This window comes from Rhodamnia argentea, chromosome 2, assembly GCF_020921035.1.
Source record: "Rhodamnia argentea isolate NSW1041297 chromosome 2, ASM2092103v1, whole genome shotgun sequence".
NCBI lineage: Eukaryota > Viridiplantae > Streptophyta > Magnoliopsida > Myrtales > Myrtaceae > Rhodamnia > Rhodamnia argentea.
Genome location: NC_063151.1, coordinates 17,281,269 through 17,301,067, shown reverse-complemented (window position 1 = coordinate 17,301,067; position 19,799 = coordinate 17,281,269). Strand labels below are relative to the sequence as shown.

The window sequence follows — 19,799 nt, the reverse complement described above, 5'->3', positions numbered from 1 at the left end:
GGCTCTAATACCATGTTTTCTTTGTAATCACACACAAAGAAGAAGAACAAGATTTAACGTGGTTCAATCGATGACGGAGAAAACCCTTAGAAGCCTATGTCCACGGTGAGAAACCCCCCAAATCCTCATGTCACCTTGGGGGGATTTCATTATCTTTAAACAAGATAGCCTATATCTCTTGGAGATAAATGTGAATATCCATTTGAAAGGAAAATATTGTTGTTATTTCCTTCTTTATAGATTTGAGCCAAATCTCTTAGTAAATTTAAATTCTCCCGACTAGTTATCGTTTTCTTTTCAACAATTCCAATGTTGGATGGGAGTGTTCAAATGGTTCGTTCAAATCTTTTCACATATTATCAATTGCATTCATTTGGATAATTTTGGCTGAAAATTGCTGACGTAGTTGTCAATCGCCTTACGTGGCACGACCGATGGCGACATGGATAATTTTTAATAATATATTAATATTTTTTCTAAACTTTTTTTTTTTTTGAAAGTGGCCGGTAGGGTCGTTGAGTCGGGATGCTCTCGCCTAGCTAGGCGAGGCCATCGCAATCGTAGGCAAGGCTGCAATGGTCTAGGCGAGGACATCTAGTCAAGAGCCGCGACCCTCCCCCGTAGTTAAAGAGGACCCTAGTGGCATTTGGGGAGGGCCCCGCAACCCTTGCCGGACACTTCAAGGAAAAAAAATGATTTAAAAAAATAAAATATTATTAAAAATTACCACATTAACACCTTCCTTGCCACGTAGGATTGTCAAGAGTTCGGGTCAATGATTTCTAGCTAAAATTAGTCAGATGGACTCAATTGGCAAAATGTGAAAAGTTTTGTGACTCAATTAGTAAAATTAAAATATTTAGCACTGAATTAGCAAAAGACTATAGATTTATGATTTTTTGGATAGCTCATACACATATATAAAATCTATCTAATAAATTGAACATTTTAGGGGAAATACTTTTTTTCATAGATGATCACCTATTATTCTATGAGCTTGTCGTTGAATTATAATGGTTTGGGAGAATAGGTACGTGAATTTTAGCCACGGAGCATGGTAACCTAGTGGTAAAAAGATCATATTGTCTTTCATGAGATCAGAAGTTTGAGTCACATTGAGAGTGATGAACCTTCGACTAACTTGTTTAGTATGCTTGTTCTACCTCATGTGGAGAGACGTTTTAGTTCTGGCACCTTGATCGGATAGAGATAGGCAAAGTCATCAATCTCGAACCTTCTGGTTTCGCGGGCCAGAGGGTGCATGATTATTATAATAATGTTAAAAGAACATATTGCGTGATTGGTCTCTCTATACCTTTTCTAGCCATGTTCTCCAGTCGATTCCTCTATAAATAGGTGCCCTTCTCAAACCCATAGTTATCCTCAACGAGAACCATGCAACTCCTTCAAAATCAAACTTCACCAAAAGCGGCCATCGCTGGCATCTTTGCCTTAGTCACCTTCCTCTGTTTTTTCATAACGAGACTTCTTCACAAGAAACGGACCAACCGGGATCCACCACCACCATCGGCCGCTGGTGCATGGCCCATAACAGGCCACCTCCATCTTCTCGGAGGCCCGGATCCGGCCCACATAACCTTGGGTCGGATGGCCGACGAGTACGGCCAGATCTTCTCCATCAAGCTCGGCTCGCATCGGGCCATAGTGGTGAGCGGTTCGGAGTTCGCCAAAGAGTGCTTCACCACCAACGACAAGGCGTTCTCCAACCGCCCCAAGTACCTCGCCGCCGAGCTCCTTGGCTACAACTACGCCATGTTCGGGTTCAGCCCGTACGGCCCGTACTGGCGGCAGCTGCGCAAGATCGCCATCCTAGAGCTCCTCTCCAACCACACCCTCGAGAACCTCCGGCACGTTCGGGAAGCTGAGGTGAGAGCCTCCATAAAGGAGGCTTACGAAAGGTCGAACGCGCAAGAAAACGTGCCGATCGAGATGAAAAGTTGGTTCAACGCCCTAAACTTCAATCTTATCTTCAAGATGGTGGTGGGGAAGCGATTCGTTGGGACGGTGACATCAGAGGACGACAAGGACCAGAACGACAGGTGCCGGATCGCGCTGCGGAGCTTCTTCGAGTTGGCTGGCCGGTTCGTCTTGTCTGATGTGTTTCCGCTTTTGAGGTGGTTCGACATCGGAGGTTATGTTAAGGCGATGAAGAGGACGGCCAAGGAATTGGACGATGTGGTCGGAGGATGGTTGGATGAGCACAAGCGCAGGAGGGCTTGTGGAGAGGTCGAAGGTGACCGAGATTTCATGGACGTGATGCTTTCCCTTCTTCATAATGCGGACCAGCTACCCAGTTATGATGCTGATACAGTCAACAAAGCCACTTGTTTGGTGAGTTTTTCTAATTTGAGGAAATTACTGTATGACCCCTTCGGATATTAAGCTCCTTTTGTTTAGAAAAAAATAATAACTGATATCGCTGAACAAATATTTTATCATTTTTACAACAAGTTTAGAAATTATTCGTTGTTGGTAATAAAAATATTTTTAATTAGATAATTATTTCAAGCGACATTAGTAGCCATTTTTATTTTAAATTAAAGCTGTTTATTTTTTATGGAATAAATAAATCCTAAAAAGTAAATCTAAACGATTAAGTATGAACAAATTTTAAATAAGGATTTGGAATATCATCATTTTCTCAAATAAGAATTTAAATTGAACAATGTTTCAAATAAGAGCCCGAACTGTTTTTATTTTTTAAGATAAGAGCCTAAAATAAATATTGATTCAAATAAAGGTATTAAGTGGCCGTATGAACTAAAAAAAAATCTGACTTTAAGGTATTTTTATCATTTGTATTTTTTTTTTGTCTTTTTTTTCCTTTTTATGTTTCTTTAAAGAATAAAAAAGATAAAAGTAAAAAGTAAGAAGAATGAAGGCAAGGGAATCGAAGGGATGGGCCTTCGTACTATTTTCCTTTTTTGTCCACGAGTTGCCCGTCCTGCAACCTGTCCTGTCCTTCTTTTCTTTTTTTGCACATAACCTGTCTTGTCCTTCGAAGAGTACAGACATTGAGCGAAACTGGCGCCTTTTCGCCTTCATCTTCCTTGTCACTTCGTCTTCAACCTCTCGTTCGAGCTCCATCCTCGCTTTTTCAAGTTCAGTTCTTCACCAAACCCAAATCTCCTTTTCTTTTTTTCATTTCAATGGTGCCCAAAAAATGAGGGCAGCCATCGTGCTTGTGGTGGGGCCTCGACGAAGGCGGGACGTCAGATCAACAACAGAGCCAGAAACAAAAATTGATCAAAAGTTAAAAACATCTCAACTACCCCACTAAACTTTCAGGAATTTCTTCAGCATGACATTTTAATGTCCTTCTGTTGGTCCAACGTCTTAAATGGCAACCTTGAATCAAAGCAGATTGTCACGTGTTATCATTCAATTCATTGGATGTCATTGTCGTTTGGACTTCGGACAAAGAGCCAAAAGATGATAAAATTTATTATTGCCGTCAAAGATTTGTCTAGATTCATGTTCAGTATCCGAAGTGGATCGCAAGTTAAATTCGTCCATCGCATGGACATTAGCTGGGAAATTGCCGTACACGAATAGAATAAAATGATATTATAGATGAATGTTAGTGTCAGGAGAAGGTATGACTGTAAAAGTATATAACATCATCCTTACTCTTAATTATAACTAAATTGAGTTCAGATGTCTTGGAAATTGTCAGATAATTTACAACAGCTATGTATTTCTTTCAATTGTGACATATTATAAAGATGTATGCATTTATGCTAGGCACTTATATCGGGAGGCACCGACACCACGGCGGTCACATTAACATGGGCTCTCTCCCTTCTACTCAACAATCGCCATGTCCTAAAGCAGGCTCAACTAGAACTGGAGTCTCACATTGGACGAGAAAGGCAAGTGACCGAGTCCGACATCAAGAACCTAGTCTACCTCCAAGCAATTGTCAAAGAGACGTTGCGTCTCTATCCTGCCGCGCCCCTCTCCGTGCCCCATGAGTCTGCCGAGGACTGCACGATCGGCGGCTACCATGTCCCCGCAGGCACGCGGCTCCTGCTCAACATCTCGAAGCTCCACCGGGACCCAAGGGCGTGGCCCGATCCTCTTGAGTTCCGGCCCGAGCGATTCCTAACGACGCATAAGGATTTAGACGTTCGGGGTCAGAATTTCGAGTATCTGCCCTTCGGAAGTGGCAGAAGGATGTGCCCGGGAGTGACCTTCGCTCTTCAAGTGCTGCACATTGCGCTCGCCACTTTGCTGCATAGTTTCGATATTGAGACTGCAATGGATGGGCCGGTAGATATGAGGGCGGGTATGGGAATCACTAGCCCTAAAGTTACTCCTCTTGAAGTGATTCTCACTCCACGCCTTCCTCTTCATCTCTACGTTTAAATTTAGGAGGGTGAGATCATCTTTATAACAAAAACCATCCGTCAAAAGTTCTCTATCCATCATCAGCTTCTCAATTTCGAAGAGGGTGCATTTGTGTTCTCTTTGAAAACATGTAATTACGTATGATGAATCTTATGCATACAAGATTTCTCTAGCCCCATCATGGAAGACATCATTATGCTCGGTCTAAGCGGCAGTTCGATTGTTATAAACTCATGATTATTTTTGTATTTTTCTTGCAAATACAGAACTCTACGTAAGAAAAATGTCAGCAAACAATCCAATATACTCATTTAGTTCTAAATTATGTCGGAGAAACGATTCAAAAGCTGTATCATTTAAAAAAAAAATCACAAACTGGAAATGATAAGTTCTTGGAATGGCAAGTGCTTTGAGGTAAGCGAAGCCAGTGAAGACAATCTGGGAGGATTTCTACTTTAATAGTAATAAGATGATTGAAGAACAGAAATTAGAATGGGTTAAATTAAGAAGGAAAAATTCATCATTTAATAGCAGCAACTTTGCTAAAGACTAGAAACTAGAGCACGACGAAACTAATAAGCAGTCACATTGAGCTTTTTCTTTTCCCAACATATCCTTCACCGAAAACATCGCAGCACCTACCGATTGCAACCCAAAACTCCAAGATGGTGGAACGGTAAGTAAGCCTTTAGGCCAAAAGAATGAGACAATTGCCGGCCAATGGTGTGCTCTGCAATATGATCTTACCTTTTGATTTGGACGTGCCTACTTCTCTTTTCTAGTTTTAGCAGCCCAATTAAGTCAAACTCTACTAGTTCAGCCAAGAGTGCAAATACAACCACGTTAGATGAGGAAATTGTTAGAAAAATTTTTCAAACTTATTGTACCTTTATCAATTCAATTCTAAACCTTTTAAGTTTGTCAATTCAATTGTAAATATTTTCACCTTTTGTCATGGTTGCAGCTGAAGTGGGTAATTTTTATATAGTTTTTATTAATTTTTTTCTTTTTTCCTTTGCTTCCCTTGCCTTTTCTTAGTGGCTAGCGAGGGTTGCTTGTTGGCCGCTCAGGTGAGTTTGCTTGGCCCTTACCAGTCGTGGGTGAGAGCTGCGATGCTCTTGCCGGGTCGTGGCCATTGACCAAATTTGAGCTAGGCCATCTTAGCCGCGAGCGAGGCTACCTGCCTAGATCGGCCTTGCCCTCACCTTGCGGTAGCTGAAGCGTCGCAGCCCTTGCTAGCAGCTAGTGAGAGTGTCACGACCCTCATCCAATGGCCTATGAGGGCCATTGTTGAGAAAAGAAAAATAGAGAAAAAAAAAGACAAAGAAATAAAAATAAAAAATCGAAAAATATTAAAATTTTTAAAATAATATTAAAAATATGTCAATATCGTTGTCGGCCATATCACGTAGGATAATCGATGTCCACGCTAGCGCTTTCAAAATCAAATTTGTCAAATTGACTCAATTGGCATAAATACAAAAGATTTATGACTAAATTGACACAAATGCAAAAGGTTTAAGACTCAATTGGCACAAATGTATTAGGTTTAGGATTTTTTTGACACTTCTCCCCCATTAAGTAGGATAGCCGTACCTGGGATTATAATTCAGCCTTTGTATGTACTAGCTTTTTCGTTGGTTTTGCATATCGCTTTTGGTCATTCAGCAATAAGAATTGCTTTATAGAATCACACACGAACATAAAATTACGAATTATGAAATTGATTATGATTGAGTATTTGAAGTTTGTAACAAGTGGCGCATCAATAAATCAGTAGCCAGTTTTCATAATTAGATTCAGTATCCATAGCATTATTCTAAGCACAATCATAACTTTGGCTTCTCAAACATATTCATATTGTCACTCTATCTATTTGTCTAATCATGAATTACGCTTCTAAGCGTTCTAATTCAACCTGGTTCAATTGAAGATTTTTGCGGATCATAGAACTGAAAAAATCGGAAAATGAAAAAATACGTGAGAAAAAAAAAAACTGAACTTTAGATCAACAATAGAGCCAAAAACAAAAATTGATCAAAAATCAAAAACATCTCAACCACCCACTAAGGGTGCACATGAAAACACTTCTCTCCGAGAAATCAACTTCTAATCAGAAGTTGATTTCTCTACTTCTCATCAAAAGTAGAAGTTGATTTTTCTATTTTTGCTCCAGATTGACTTTTGATCAGAAAAATTCGTTTGGTAATAGTTGAAAATTTCTACTTTTAAAACATCATTAACAAAATTTTCGGTGGCGATGGTTAACGGCGGTGGTGGTAGTCGACGGCGGCGGCGGCGGCGGTCGGCGGCCAGTGGCGGCTGCCGTCGATGGTGGTCGGCGACGGCAGTGGAGGTGGTCGGCGGTGGTGGCGGTGGAGGTGGTCGGGGGCAATGACGGCGGCGGCGGCGGCGGCGGGTGGCCGGCGGCGGTCAATGGTCGATAACGGTGGGTGGCCGGTGGCAGTGGGTGGCCGGAGGCGGTGGGCGGCCGGCGGCGGTGGGTGGGAGGTGGCCGCAACGGCTATGATTGGCGGTCGGCGGTCGCAAGAACAGTGGTTGGCGGAGGCAGGTGTGGTCCAAGAAGTGATTTTGGAGTCAAGAAGTTAAAATTTTTTACTTCTCAAAATTGGCCAAAAAACCAATCAGAAGTGAAAAATCTTACCAAAAGTGAAAAATTCTACCATAAGTCAATTTTTTTACCAAACGGATTTCTACTTCGATCAGGTTTTTATCAAACACATTTCTCCGTCGGATGGGCTTCTGACAGAGAAATGGAATTTCAGAAGTGATTTCATGCGAGCCCTAAACTTTCAGGAATTTCTTCAGTATAACATTTTAATATCCTTCTGTTGGGCCGATCTTTTGGTCCAACGTCTCAAATGGCAACCTTGAATCAAGCAGATTGTCACGTGTTATCATTCAATTAATTGGATGTCATTGTCGTTTGGACTTCGGACACAGAGCCGAAAGATGATAAAATTTATTATTGCCGTCAAAGACTTGTCTAGATTCATGTTGAGCATCCGAAGTGGAACGCAAGTTAAATTCGTCCATCGCATGGACATTAGCTGGGAAATTGTGGTACACGAATAGAGTAAAATGATATTATAGATGAATGTTAGTGTGTGAAGAAGGTATGACTGTAAAAGCATATAACATCATCCTTACTCTTAATTATAACTAAATTGAGTTCGGATGTCTTAGAAATTATCAGATACTACGCAACAGCTATGTATTTACTTCAATTGTGACATATTATAAAGATGTATGCATTTATGCTAGCCACTTATATCGGGAGGCACCGACACCACGGCGATCACATTAACATGGGCTCTCTCTCTTCTACTCAACAATCGCCACGTCCTAAAGCAAGCTCAACTAGAACAAGAGTCTCACATCGGACGAGAAAGGCAAGTGACCGAGTCCGACATCAAGGACCTAGTATACCTCCAAGCGATTGTCAAAGAGACGTTGCGTCTCTATCCCGCCACGTCCCTCTCCGTGCCCCATGAGTCCGTCGAGGACTGCACGATCGGCGGCTACCATGTCCCCGCAGGCATGTGGCTCCTGTTCAACATCTCGAAGCTCCACCGGGACCCAAGGGTGTGGCCCGATCCTCTTAAGTTCCGGCCCGAGCGATTCCTGACGACGCACAAGGATTTAGACGTCCGGGGTCAGAATTTCGAGTATCTGCCCTTCAGGAGTGGCAGAAGGATGTGCCCGGGAGTGACCTTCGCTCTTCAAGTGCTGCACATTGCGCTCGCCACTTTGCTGCATAGCTTCGATAGTGAGACTGTAGTGGATGGGCCGGTAGATATGAGGGCGGGTATGGGAATCACTAGCCCTAAAGTTACTCCTCTTGAAGTGATTCTCACTCCACGCCTTCCTCTTCATCTATGTTTAAATTTAGGAGGATGAGATCATCTTTATAACAAAAACCATCCGTCGAAAGTTCTCTATCCATCATCAGCTTCTCAATTTCGAAGAGGGTGCATTTGTGTTCTCTTTGAAAACATGGAATTATGTGTGATGAATCTTATGCGTACAAGATTTCTCTAGCCCCTTCATGGAAGACATCATTATGCTCGGTCTAAGCAGCAGTTCGATTGTTATAAACCCATGATTATTTTTGTATTTTTCTTGCAAATACAGAACTCTACATAAGAAAAATGTCAGCAAACAATCCAATGTGCCCATTTAGTTCTAAATTATGTTGGAGAATCGATTCAAAAGCTGTATCATTTAAAAAAAAAAAATCACAAACAGGAGATGAGAAGTACTTGGAATGGCAAGTGCTTTGAGGTAAGCGAAGCCAGTAAAGACAATCTGGGAGGATTTCTACTTTAATAGTAATAAGATGACTAAAGAACAGAAATTAGAATGGGTTAAATTAAGGAGGAAAAATTCATCATTTAATAGTAGCAATTTTACTAAAGACCAGAAATTAGAGCACGACGAAACTAATAAGCAGTTACATTGAGCTTTTTCTTTTCCCAACATATCCTTCGCCGAAAACATCGCATCGCCTTCCGATTGCAACCCAAAACTCCAAGATGGTGGAACGGTAAGCAAACGTTTAGGCCAAAAGAATGATACAATTGCCGCCCAATGGTGTGCTCTGCCATGTGATCTTACCTTTTGATTCGGACGTGCTTACTTCTCTTTTCAAGTTTTAGCAGCCCAATTAAATCGAACTCTACTAGTTCAGCCAAGAGTGCAAATACAACCATGTTGGATGAGGAAATTTTCAGAAAAAGTTTTAAACTTATTGTATCTTTGTCAATTTAATTCTAAACATTTTAAGTTTGCCAATTCAATCGTAAACATTTTCACCTTTTGTCAATCGAGCCCTATTGCCTAGAGATCGCTAACGTGAACGCCCATTATCCTACATGTCACGATTGTAGCCGAAGTGGATAATTTTTAAATAGTTTTTATTACTTTTTTTCCTTTGCTTTCCTTGCCTTTTCTCGGTGGCTAGTGAGGGTCGCTCGCCGGCCGCTCGGGCGAGTTTGCTTGGCCCTCTCCAGTCATAGGCGAGGGCCGCAATGCCCTTGCCGACCGCGGGCGATGGTCGTGACCATCGTCCAAATCTGAGCTAGGCCATCTTAGCCACAAGCGGGGCCGCTCGCCTAGATCGGCCTTGCCCTAGCCCCGCGATAGCCGAGACGTCGCGGCCCTTACTAGCAGCCAGCGAGGGCGTCACGACCCTCATCCAGCGGTCTGCGAGGGCTACCATTGATAAAATAAAAATAGAGAAAAAAATCAAAAGAAATAAAAAAAATCAAAAAATATTAAAATATTATTAAAAATTATCCATGTCAGTATCGGTTGTGCTACGTAAGATAGTCGGCATCCACGTCGGTAACTTTCAGCATATAGAAATCAATTGAAAGTGAAAAGGTTTAGAATTGAATTAGTAAACTTAAAAGATTTAGGATTGAATTGGTGAAATTGCAATATAATGAATGACTTTTAGACAATTTTCTCTCGTTACAAGGGTAGATCCTGCTGTCACCCATACTCCTGACTTTAACTACAGCACTCCCCTAATAGAATAATCATTTATTGGGCCTTCGAATAGTGTTGTCACACGTTACACAACACCCAAGATGCACTCGTCCAAAAGATGAACACAACCTTTAATTGTTTACTAAGAGTTCTCGCACCTTTTGTTTCTTGCTTAGACAGGTGCCTTCTCTCTAAATACAATCATTTTCTTGTGTCCTGACAAGCGGTTTTGACGCTTTTGCTAACTCTGTGGATTGTCACTTGATTGATTGCAATGCATGGTAAAGAAACAGACTCGATAACGCTTTATAAATGCTTAGATTTATCGATTCGAAGCACTCGAAGACTGACTAAATTCTCATTATTTGGTCTTCTTGTAGGCATTCACATCATGTGAGGATTCAACTTTCACCAAATGCATAAATACACTCGGGACTTGTAAAGGAAAAGACAATTCTCTCTGAGTGGATAACTACATAGGCATATCCCAATCATACTTGTCACTCTCATCCTTCTATGCCGACCAGCCACGAGCTCTCCTCCGTCTTTAGACTTGCTAAAATGAGTCCATACCCATTGCTTAACCCATATTTAATGGATCGGGTACTATATGTGTTAGTTATGTTCAATAAATTGGTAGAGAATCATATAGCTCAAAAAAAAAAAAAAAATTTATGAATGTTAAATGGGTTCACAGTTTACGCTAACTCAACTCTCCTTTGTGACTCTCTCTTCACCCTCAACGAGAAAATAATAAATCCCTCACACTGTTCCAAGTATTGATAAGTCTTGGTAGTCCTTCAAGATGGGTCCGACTTCACCCTTATTAAAAATAACAAGACGGCTTCTTTTTTCTTCAACTTTTTTATGTTTAGGAATCTTACAAGTTTCGTCCGTTAGTTTCTGGAGTATATATTTCCTTGATTGTATTTGGTACTGTTATGTTATGCAATATTTTAATCTAGGTTCTTGTTGTTGCAATCCATGGTAAACATAAATCATATTCTTCAATATCTTACATTTCATTTAATTTATTGCTGTGATTTTATTTATAAATTCACTATCAAATACTAACTTTCTCTTATTCTTCATTCTGAATCAATTCAAATATTTAAAGTTATATGCAATGTCGTTTTTATTCAAATAACATATATCCATGAAGAGCTTAAAGTAGGTTAGTTAGGTGGATAAATAGGTCGGATCGGCTATGAGTTGAATACGAGTCGGGGCAAGTATGACTTATTAAATTTGTATTGTATACAAATGAGCTAATTGGATCAAACCATTTTTTACCCAACCCAAATTTAATTCCATCACCCATTTAACTAGCCTATCCGTCACCATGTGCTCCTCCCCCTTGTTCTCTCTCTCTCTCTCTCTCCACATTCAGGCCTTAGCGACTTCGGATTTGGGATCATTGGAGGCGGCCAAGGAGCAACGGGCGCGATTGTCTATATCACCATGTGGTTACTTTTTAGTTATCTACATAGAGAGAAAAAGAGACAGGCTGGGTGGATGACACGACGGTAGACGACGAGGTTGTACCTATGGGCCAATAACAGAGGACAGGGGGAGTACCTATGTGACGAGAGAGAGACAGAGAGAGAGACTTCAACGGAATTCATATCTTCTCATCTCGGTTGCCGTTAGAAAAAGCAGTGCTAGATATATTAAGATTGACATATAACATTATTTATATGTAATATTCAAATGATATCACCGAATATTTTATATATCATTTTGGTGGGAATCTAAATAGTAAAACGCCAATCTGATACTCAGCTTAGGAACGCACTCGGAACGTGTAATAAATGATTTTCTAAGTGGCACAATCGACGGTCCTTGTCTCGTTATGGAGCACTAAACATTATTCCTAGAAAAAATCTAGGAAAGCAAGATTTGCAATAAAATATTAATATCCCCACACAATTTTTCTGGGGCTTGGAATTCCCACGGAAACATCCAAATGTGTCAATTTTCTTCCATATCAACTCCCTGTTCACACCTTCAAATTAATGCAGACGAATCTTTTGACTGTTGAAATCCCCAAGCTCTGATCCTATATCTCCGAAACCCTTCTTGTCATTCACAACTATGGAGTCCTCTTTCTCGTTTCCGACCACGGCTCTCGCTAGCATGCTCTTTGCCCTCGCAATCTTTCTCTATCGCCTTGCTTCGCTACTGATAACAGCCAAAAATAACAGAGCAAGTGTCGACGGCCATGGAGAAGCCTCCTTGCCAGAAGCTGGCGGCGCGTGGCCTTTGATCGGCCATCTCCATCTCTTAGGAGGCCCCACGCCGCCCCATATAGTCCTAGCAAACATGGCTGACAAGTACGGGCCGATCTTTACAGTCAAGATAGGTGTTCATCGAGCATTGATAATTAGTAATTGGCAGATAGCCAAGCAGTGTCTTACCGTAAACGATAGAGCCTTCGCGAGTCGACCCAAGTCTATTAGCTCTGAGGTCATGGCCTACGATTATGCCATGTTTGGCCTTGCTCCTTATGGCCTTTATTGGCGCCATGTGCGGAAGATTGCCATGCTGGAGCTCCTCTCCAACCACCGTCTGGAATTGCTCAAGCACGTCCGGGAGTCGGAGGTCCAGGCATCGATAAACCACTTGTATAAGCGATATGTGGAAAACTATGATGGCGCACCAAAGAAGGTGTTGGTCGACATGAAGCAATGGTTTGGCGACATAACTCTCAATGTGATTTTTAGGATGATAGTTGGGAAACGGTATGAGGACGAACGAGACGAGAAGGGTCGAGAGGCTTTGAGGGACTTCTTCGATTTGGCGGGGAGGTTCGTAGTGTCCGATGCGTTCCCGATTTTGAGGTGGTTGGATTTGGACGGGTACGAGAAGAAGATGAGGAAGACGGGCCAAGAGCTGGACCGTGTGGTTCAAGGATGGCTAAACGAGCACAAAAGCAGAAGGAACACTAACGAGAGATATGGTAATGACAAGGACAGTGACCAGGATTTCATGGACGTGCTGCTCTCCAGTGCAGATGCTGCCAAAGAGCTTCCTGATTACGATGCCGATACTTTCGTTAAAGCAACATGCATGGTAAGATTGTTTTAGCATATTCATTAACCCAGTTTAATTAAAAAGGCATTTGATATGGTAGATTCTATTTTTCGAATTTCAAAATCTAGATTTTTGTGAACAAACAATCAGCCACATTTCTTGCAATTCATTTAATTTTATGAAATTGAGAACCGGACCGAATCAATCAGTCCAATCCGGTCCGGGTAGCTTTCAGTTCGGTCGGTCTGTGTTGCTGGCCCCAAATTAAGATTGGTGTTGTAGCTACTGACAATCCTTTACTTTGTAGGCACTTATCTTAGCTGGCTCTGACACTACCTCAGTCTCTCTAACATGGGCCTTGTCTTTGTTACTCAACCATCGTGAAGTCCTGAAGAAGGCCCAACATGAACTAGACACACAAATCGGCAAAGAGAAGCTAGTAAATGAATCAGACCTCAAGAATTTGGTCTACATCCAAGCCATCATCAAGGAAACCCTACGTTTATACCCGGCAGGCCCACTTGGCATCCCGCACGAGTCCATGGAAGACTGCACCGTGGATGGCTATCACATCCCAAAGGGCACTCGTCTCCTCTTTAACTTTTGCAAAATCCATCGTGACCCGCATATATGGGCGGACCCTCTAGAATTCTGGCCGGAGAGATTCTTGACCACCCACAAAGATTTCGACGTGCGAGGTCAAAATTTCGAGCTGATACCGTTTGGAAGCGGTCGGAGAATGTGTCCCGGAATCAATTTAGCCATGCAACTAATGTCGCTGTCTCTTGCCGCCCTTCTGCATGGGTTCGACATTGCAACATTGGCAAATGAGCCGGTTGATATGGCTGAGGCAATCGGAATGACGAATCTCAAAGCCACCCCACTTGAAGTCCTTGCGACTCCACGGCTTCCCGAGCACATATACCGATGACTCTCTAGAAATGGTGAAATGTGCGGGCTCTCTATCTCCTCTAGATGTCTAGTTGTGAAGGTAGTGAACTATGTCTCTACAAATAAGTTGAAGACATTATCGATATATGGATAATTCATTAGTCGACAGTTTCACTTTGGAGCATGCTTGATCATGTCAACTTTCATGATTTACTTTTCATGTTTTATAGTAGTCATTAAGAATGCTGATGTGTTAGTTTGTGGAACAATGTAGTAGGAGATAATATAGAGAACTATTTGGTAAGGGAATTACATGTTTATTTATTTATTTATTTATTTTTTGTGATAAAAGAGTTATGTATTCGTCTGAACTCTGTAACGTAAAGCCTCCCGAGCTGAAGAGAAGAAAAAATTTTCTCTCAATTTAGAGGGGTGATGATGGGGAAGGCGGACTCCAAGTCATCTTCGGATGGTTACCGCCAAGTAGGGTCGTATAGTAGTATCCCGCGCCCGAGATGAATCATCAGAGCTTCGGCTCCTGCGTGGTTAACCCGTGCTTCGCTCAGCATCTTCAAACCGACTTGTCGAAGACTTACCCCTGATTCAAAGAGTTGTGTATACATATTAGACAACATCCGCAATTATGTTAAGTTCACAGTGTTCTACGAACTATGCTTGGCTAGTTGCCTGTGCAAAGTATGCATCGAAAACAATTTTAGTTACTTGTAGTACCTAAGTGAAGGTATTACTCGGTAATGGGTGCAAGGACGAGTGATTCCGTCCGAGGGGTTCTCTCAGAGTTGTGTGATGCAATCAGTAACGATGGAATGAAGTAGATGAATGGTGCATGGGAAATTTCGGGATGAAGTGTTTGGATGAGTGTGTAAAAGCATAAAGGAATCGGTAGAAAACGATCACCACCAAGGTATAAAGGATGCACCACCGGTCAAGGATAAAAATCAGGATTGAATAGAATCTCATCACCACCGCTTAAAGGCTACACAACCAATTGAGGATAAAGGGCTTTTGGCTCACCCCCAAGGAGCAATCTACTCTCCAATGATAAAGATGCCAAAGTTTTATAATTCAACTCACGTAAAGAAATTCTCATTTATTCAACAATTTGCCTATCAATGGAGAATCCTTCCTCTATTTGTAGAGGGACTAAGACATGGGGACTAGACAAACGTTATAGATATAGGAACAACTACCTAAACAAATAACATAGAGACCACAAAGCATAATAAAGTCCTAGTAACTAGAACAAGCACTAATGGTAACTAGAAACCAAAATTTATTAAAGACATGGAGACTTGCACTTGGATTCTTCAGCTATTTCGTCCACCAGGTTGGACCAGTAAGTAACCACCTTGGCATATCTCTAAATAGTCAATGAAATGCTTCAGATTAGTCCTCCATTGATATGTTGTAGTTCTGCGCCAAAATCAACAACTATCTTTGAATATAATCATCAATGGAATGATTGATATCTCTCTAGCCATCCTACATTGGCATTTGTATTATCTATCCGATGTAGCAAGTTGTAGCCATAATCTATCTTGGCTCGAATGAACATAGACATTCTTGGACTTATTGATGGGGCCAAGTTGGTATGTGTCGATGGAACCGTATTTGGAACTTAAGGAATGTTCTGATGAGTCAAATGCTCCCACATCACTTGGGTAGCTGCTGACACTTGATTTTAGCCATCACGTCCTTAAGTAAAAAAACTCAATATTACGGTTTCTAATCACAGCATGACTCGTTTCTTGGCAAAATGTCATTTTCTTGGTTTTTTTTTAATAAATATTTTAAAGTTTCATAGTCTCCGAGGTAAACTAAAACATTGATTTGATCAATAAGCTAAGAAAGCCTTTAGAGTTGATTTTTTGGTCAAACTACTTAAGTCAACTCTTGATCAACTTTTGAAAAAAAATCAAGAAAATGAAAAAAAAAAAAAAAAACTCGAAATCAACTAATTGGTACTTTAATGTCACTTTGGCATAACCAATTTTACAAAATTAGATTCAAAAATTGAATTTTTTTTTCCAAATTTGGAATTTCAATTTAGGATCAACAAAATCAAAATTCATTCATTTATGATTGTTTTTTAGAAAAGTTTCAATCGCAACATTTGATCTAAAGGTTGTAGTGTATCAAATTTCTCAAGCCAATTTTGGGATTTTAAATTGATATCAAAATTCCCCTATTTTGAGCGCTAATTAGACATCCGATCGAGTTGTCGTGACTAACACAAATTTTCTTTAATTGAATTTAGTTAAGTGCATGAAGCATGATTCCAATGTCAATTTCGGAAATTTGACATACATTCTAGCTCAATTGAACTAAACAGTAAGATGATAGTTCATCCTTTGAGGAGAGTTCGATCCAATTGACCCAATTTGACTTGACACTTACTAGATTAGGGTCCCATTGGAATAATTGAGGTCCATTCTGGTTAATTAAAAATGTATTAAAATTAGGCACATGACTCACAAGGCAATTTCCATAGAAATTGGGGAAATTCGAGGGTTAATTGATAATTTAATCGAATCAAACCAATCCCAGGTCAGTTCAATTGAATTCAATTTGAACCAATACATTAGGACATTCTTTAATTTGGCCTAACTGAACAAATTAGAAAAATTGGCATAAAAATTAGGTAATTAGGGGTTCTAGGTCAACCTAATTTGATCGAAAAATTGACCTAGTTGGTTTCTGGCCAATTCAAGATCGTCCGACAAGCACAAAACCAAAGTCGATGTTCACCCCCTTTGATATAAAATAAACTACCAAATAGCCACTTAGATGAATTACCAAAATGCCCTTTGCCTAGTCATATATCTATGTGAAGATGCAATTCAATTCATTCATTTATCATTTGATCTTGGCCATCCATGATGCTAAGTCATCAATTTTTGTGACCCAAATGCAGTCAATGAGAGGCATCCTTGGCCATTAAGCAAGCAATATCAAGCTATAATTTATATATATATATATATATATATATATATATAAATATTCCGCACACCGGCTACTTCACGGCCAATTGTAGCCGATCGCCGGCCTCGCTTCGCCGGTCGATTCTTGACCTAGCTCATTAGTGACTTCTTGAGTTTTGTGGTGGTCGGATATATATATATATACACACACACACACACTACCGGCATACATGTCGATACTCCACACCGGCCACTTCACGCTCAATTCCAGCCAATCGTTGGCCTTGCTTCGCCAGTCTATTCTTGACCTAGCTCCCTAGTGAGTTCTCGAGTTTGTGGTGGTCGGAATTCCATCAATCAGCCATCTTTTTTCATTGATAGTCGTATTAAGCAAAGGTAAGTTCAATCAAGGCAAGATTTCTTACATTGTAGTTAGCCAATTCCACATGATAATCCAATGAAATAAATTGAATTGAAGTTCTACTTCGTACTATGATCAAAAGAGACCAGGATGCGATGGAATTGTGATGTCCCGAAATTTCGACGTCCGTAAGAAAACTGGATTCAATAAATTTAAATCATGAATTCCAACTTGAAAAATAAATTTGGATTTTTGAGAATTTATGAGACAATAATTGAATTGTTATGAGATGTCGGTTAGTGAAAGTTAAGCTAGTATAATCAATTCGTCGAGTCGTAATGTCGAGATCCTTCCCGCTTAAACCTAGTCGTGATCGAACCCTAAATGTGGAAATCCCAATTTTTCCCTCGCTCGGTTGAGCCAAATAACTAACCGATACTCATTTGTTAAATTTCCATTTTGCCTTTAGGTTTTATTCACATAAGAAAAAAATTTTAAATTCGAGTTGACAAGTAGGACCTTCCCCTTTTCCCCAATCGGGAATGGATCCCCTAATATATGGGGATCCATGTTAGGGGTGACATAACTCCTCATCGGGCCGTTCATTTCTCATCCGACACTCAACAATCAGTCCATTCAAATTTTGAGAGCCGAAAAATTTGGGGGGGAATTTTTTTTTATTGACGCAATTGATTGTTGACCGTCCAATGGGGAATGGACATCCCGATGGGGAGTTATGTTACCCCTAACATGGATCCCCAATGTTGGGGGATCTGAATCCTCCCAATTAGCCGCCCTCCCTATAGCGTTATCGCCCACGTCATCTTCCCCCTCCCCACGTTCTCTCTCTCTCTCTCTCTCTCTCTCTCTCCTGTTGACCCGCAAAAGACCCCTCCTCCTCTATTCATCTTCTTCTTCTTTCTTGGTTATGCTTCTTCTCCTTTTTTCTTTTTCGGTTCTCCACCCCCCCACCCCGACGTCGACTCGCACCACCACCACACCCAACCACCACCGTCCTCACCACCTCGCTTCACCGCCATCTACCCTCGCCGCATCGCCAACTCACTAGGCGGAGGTCGAGCTCGTCGCGACCCCACCCGAGCTACCTATAACCGCGCCTCGCGCCATTACTTCTAGCCACCCGGTCGTAATTCGCCATCCTCCGCCTCGTCGCCTTCGATGTCGCCGTGAGCCAAGCTCGACCCGGCCCTTTGCGCTCCCTACCGACTTGCTGTCCCGAGCCTCCGACGCCGGCAGACCCGAGCCCGTTGTGCGTCCCCCTCAACCCACCAAGAACCCCCTGTCTTGAGACCCACGAACGGTAGCCGTGACCCCCCGCCTCGACGCCGCCTCTACCTGCTCCGGCTATCAGGTTGCCGCCGCTCCTTGACCTCGCGATCGCGCCTTGCGCATCCACGACCCACGCACCCGAGTGCGTTGCCGCCACCGTAGGCCGCCGATCGGATCTTCCCCTCCGCCAGCCAACGAGAAACCCTAGTTCGAGATCCTTCGCCCATGAACCCAACTCGGGCCCGAAACCCCCGAGTTGGCCCTACTCGACCCGAACCAAACCGAACCTCGTAGTCGCCGTGAGCCGTCCGCACTCGTGCATTGTCATAGTCATCGTCGACGAGCCCGAGTCGTCACCGAACGTCGATTAGTTTGTAAGTTAACCATAATCTCTGATTAGATCATTAATTACACTTAGAATTAATTTAATTAACGTTAATTACAGATTAATTAGTTAACTGTGGTAGAGTTAGGTTAGTAATCCTGGTTAGGCTAAATGACCACAGTTAGTTTAAGTGGACCTTGGTTAGATGAAATGGTCTGTGGTTAGTTGATGGTAAACCGTGTATGACTGATCGTGAGTGGGTTAATTAGTCGGAGTCAAGTGGACAGTAGATTGTTGGATCGATTAATTAAAATGAGCTTAATTAATCGTTATCAGATTAATTAATTACAATCGGGCTAATTAACCGTGATCAAGATAATTAATTATTATTACCGAGTGACTATTGGGTGATTGTTGGTTGATCGTTGTGTGCATTGGGTATGTGTGTGTATGTGTATATATATATATATATATATATATATATATATGTTAATTAATCACCCTGTTTCGGATGTAAGGTGTGATGGATAATATGTGTATTCATGTAACCATGTGTGGATTGACTTTTAAGCATGAAAATGGTCTTTAGCCGAGTATTGAGCATGACCGCATGTGCATTGGACTAAATGCAAACACATAAACCGGCTTGATTGGTTGGCATGCTTGCGTGGTCACATGATGGTTAAGTCACCCGAGGGTGCCCTAGGGACGAGAACAAGAACTCGGGGGTGTCTTGGGAATGAGAACATCACCTTGGGGGTGTCTTGGGGATGACGTCCGATATGTTCTTGCCAGCGGAAGTTCGGAATCACACGACTTATCGGATGCACGACAATCCATGTCACCGGGCTGGTTCATGCCGGAAGAGTACCAACTGTCTAGTGTGCTGGAGCCGAGTAGCTGTTAATAATTAAAACACGTGTGGTACCTTATGGATGATAGCTGTGATGAGTGTTTTGGTTGTATGCCTTGGTTTGTGTGATTGTTGAGTCGCTTTGAATATTGTATATGTGTGAACCAAAGCGTGGTAAGCTGCATGTGATTGATGATTATTGTTGGACCGTGCTCGCAC

At 41.6% G+C, this 19,799-nt stretch overlaps 3 protein-coding genes across 3 annotated transcripts; all 3 read left to right on the top strand.

Annotated features, from left to right (window-relative positions):
• Positions 1-1,361: 1,361 nt before the first annotated feature.
• LOC115726847 (cytochrome P450 CYP82D47-like) lies at positions 1,362-4,543 on the top strand. The gene is made up of 2 exons (XM_030656912.2): positions 1,362-2,352; positions 3,766-4,543. Exons 1-2 carry the CDS (start codon positions 1,396-1,398, stop codon positions 4,387-4,389), a joined length of 1,581 nt encoding a protein of 526 aa, XP_030512772.1. The 5' UTR covers positions 1,362-1,395; the 3' UTR covers positions 4,390-4,543.
• A 2,222-nt stretch (positions 4,544-6,765) lies between these two features.
• On the top strand, positions 6,766-8,545 carry LOC115726837 (xanthotoxin 5-hydroxylase CYP82C4-like). Its single transcript, XM_030656901.2, has 2 exons — positions 6,766-6,957; positions 7,657-8,545. Exons 1-2 carry the CDS (start codon positions 6,766-6,768, stop codon positions 8,290-8,292), a joined length of 828 nt encoding a protein of 275 aa, XP_030512761.2. The 3' UTR covers positions 8,293-8,545.
• Positions 8,546-11,924: 3,379 nt separating this feature from the next.
• LOC115726848 (cytochrome P450 CYP82D47-like) lies at positions 11,925-14,004 on the top strand. Its single transcript, XM_030656913.2, has 2 exons — positions 11,925-12,957; positions 13,226-14,004. The coding sequence occupies exons 1-2, from the start codon at positions 11,980-11,982 to the stop codon at positions 13,847-13,849; spliced, it is 1,602 nt and encodes a 533-aa protein (XP_030512773.1). The 5' UTR covers positions 11,925-11,979; the 3' UTR covers positions 13,850-14,004.
• Positions 14,005-19,799: the final 5,795 nt, after the last annotated feature.

Excerpts from the sequence above, each read along its gene's own strand:
- LOC115726847 (XM_030656912.2), top strand. The coding sequence starts at position 1,396 with ATGCAACTCCTTCAAAATCAAACTTCACCAAAAGCGGCCATCGCTGGC. Across the intron at positions 2,353-3,765 it reads TCAACAAAGCCACTTGTTTG|GCACTTATATCGGGAGGCAC; the intron begins GTGAGTTTTTCT and ends CATTTATGCTAG.
- LOC115726848 (XM_030656913.2), top strand. The coding sequence starts at position 11,980 with ATGGAGTCCTCTTTCTCGTTTCCGACCACGGCTCTCGCTAGCATGCTC. Across the intron at positions 12,958-13,225 it reads TCGTTAAAGCAACATGCATG|GCACTTATCTTAGCTGGCTC; the intron begins GTAAGATTGTTT and ends TTTACTTTGTAG.
- LOC115726837 (XM_030656901.2), top strand. The coding sequence starts at position 6,766 with ATGACGGCGGCGGCGGCGGCGGCGGGTGGCCGGCGGCGGTCAATGGTC. Across the intron at positions 6,958-7,656 it reads AGGCAGGTGTGGTCCAAGAA|CCACTTATATCGGGAGGCAC; the intron begins GTGATTTTGGAG and ends CATTTATGCTAG.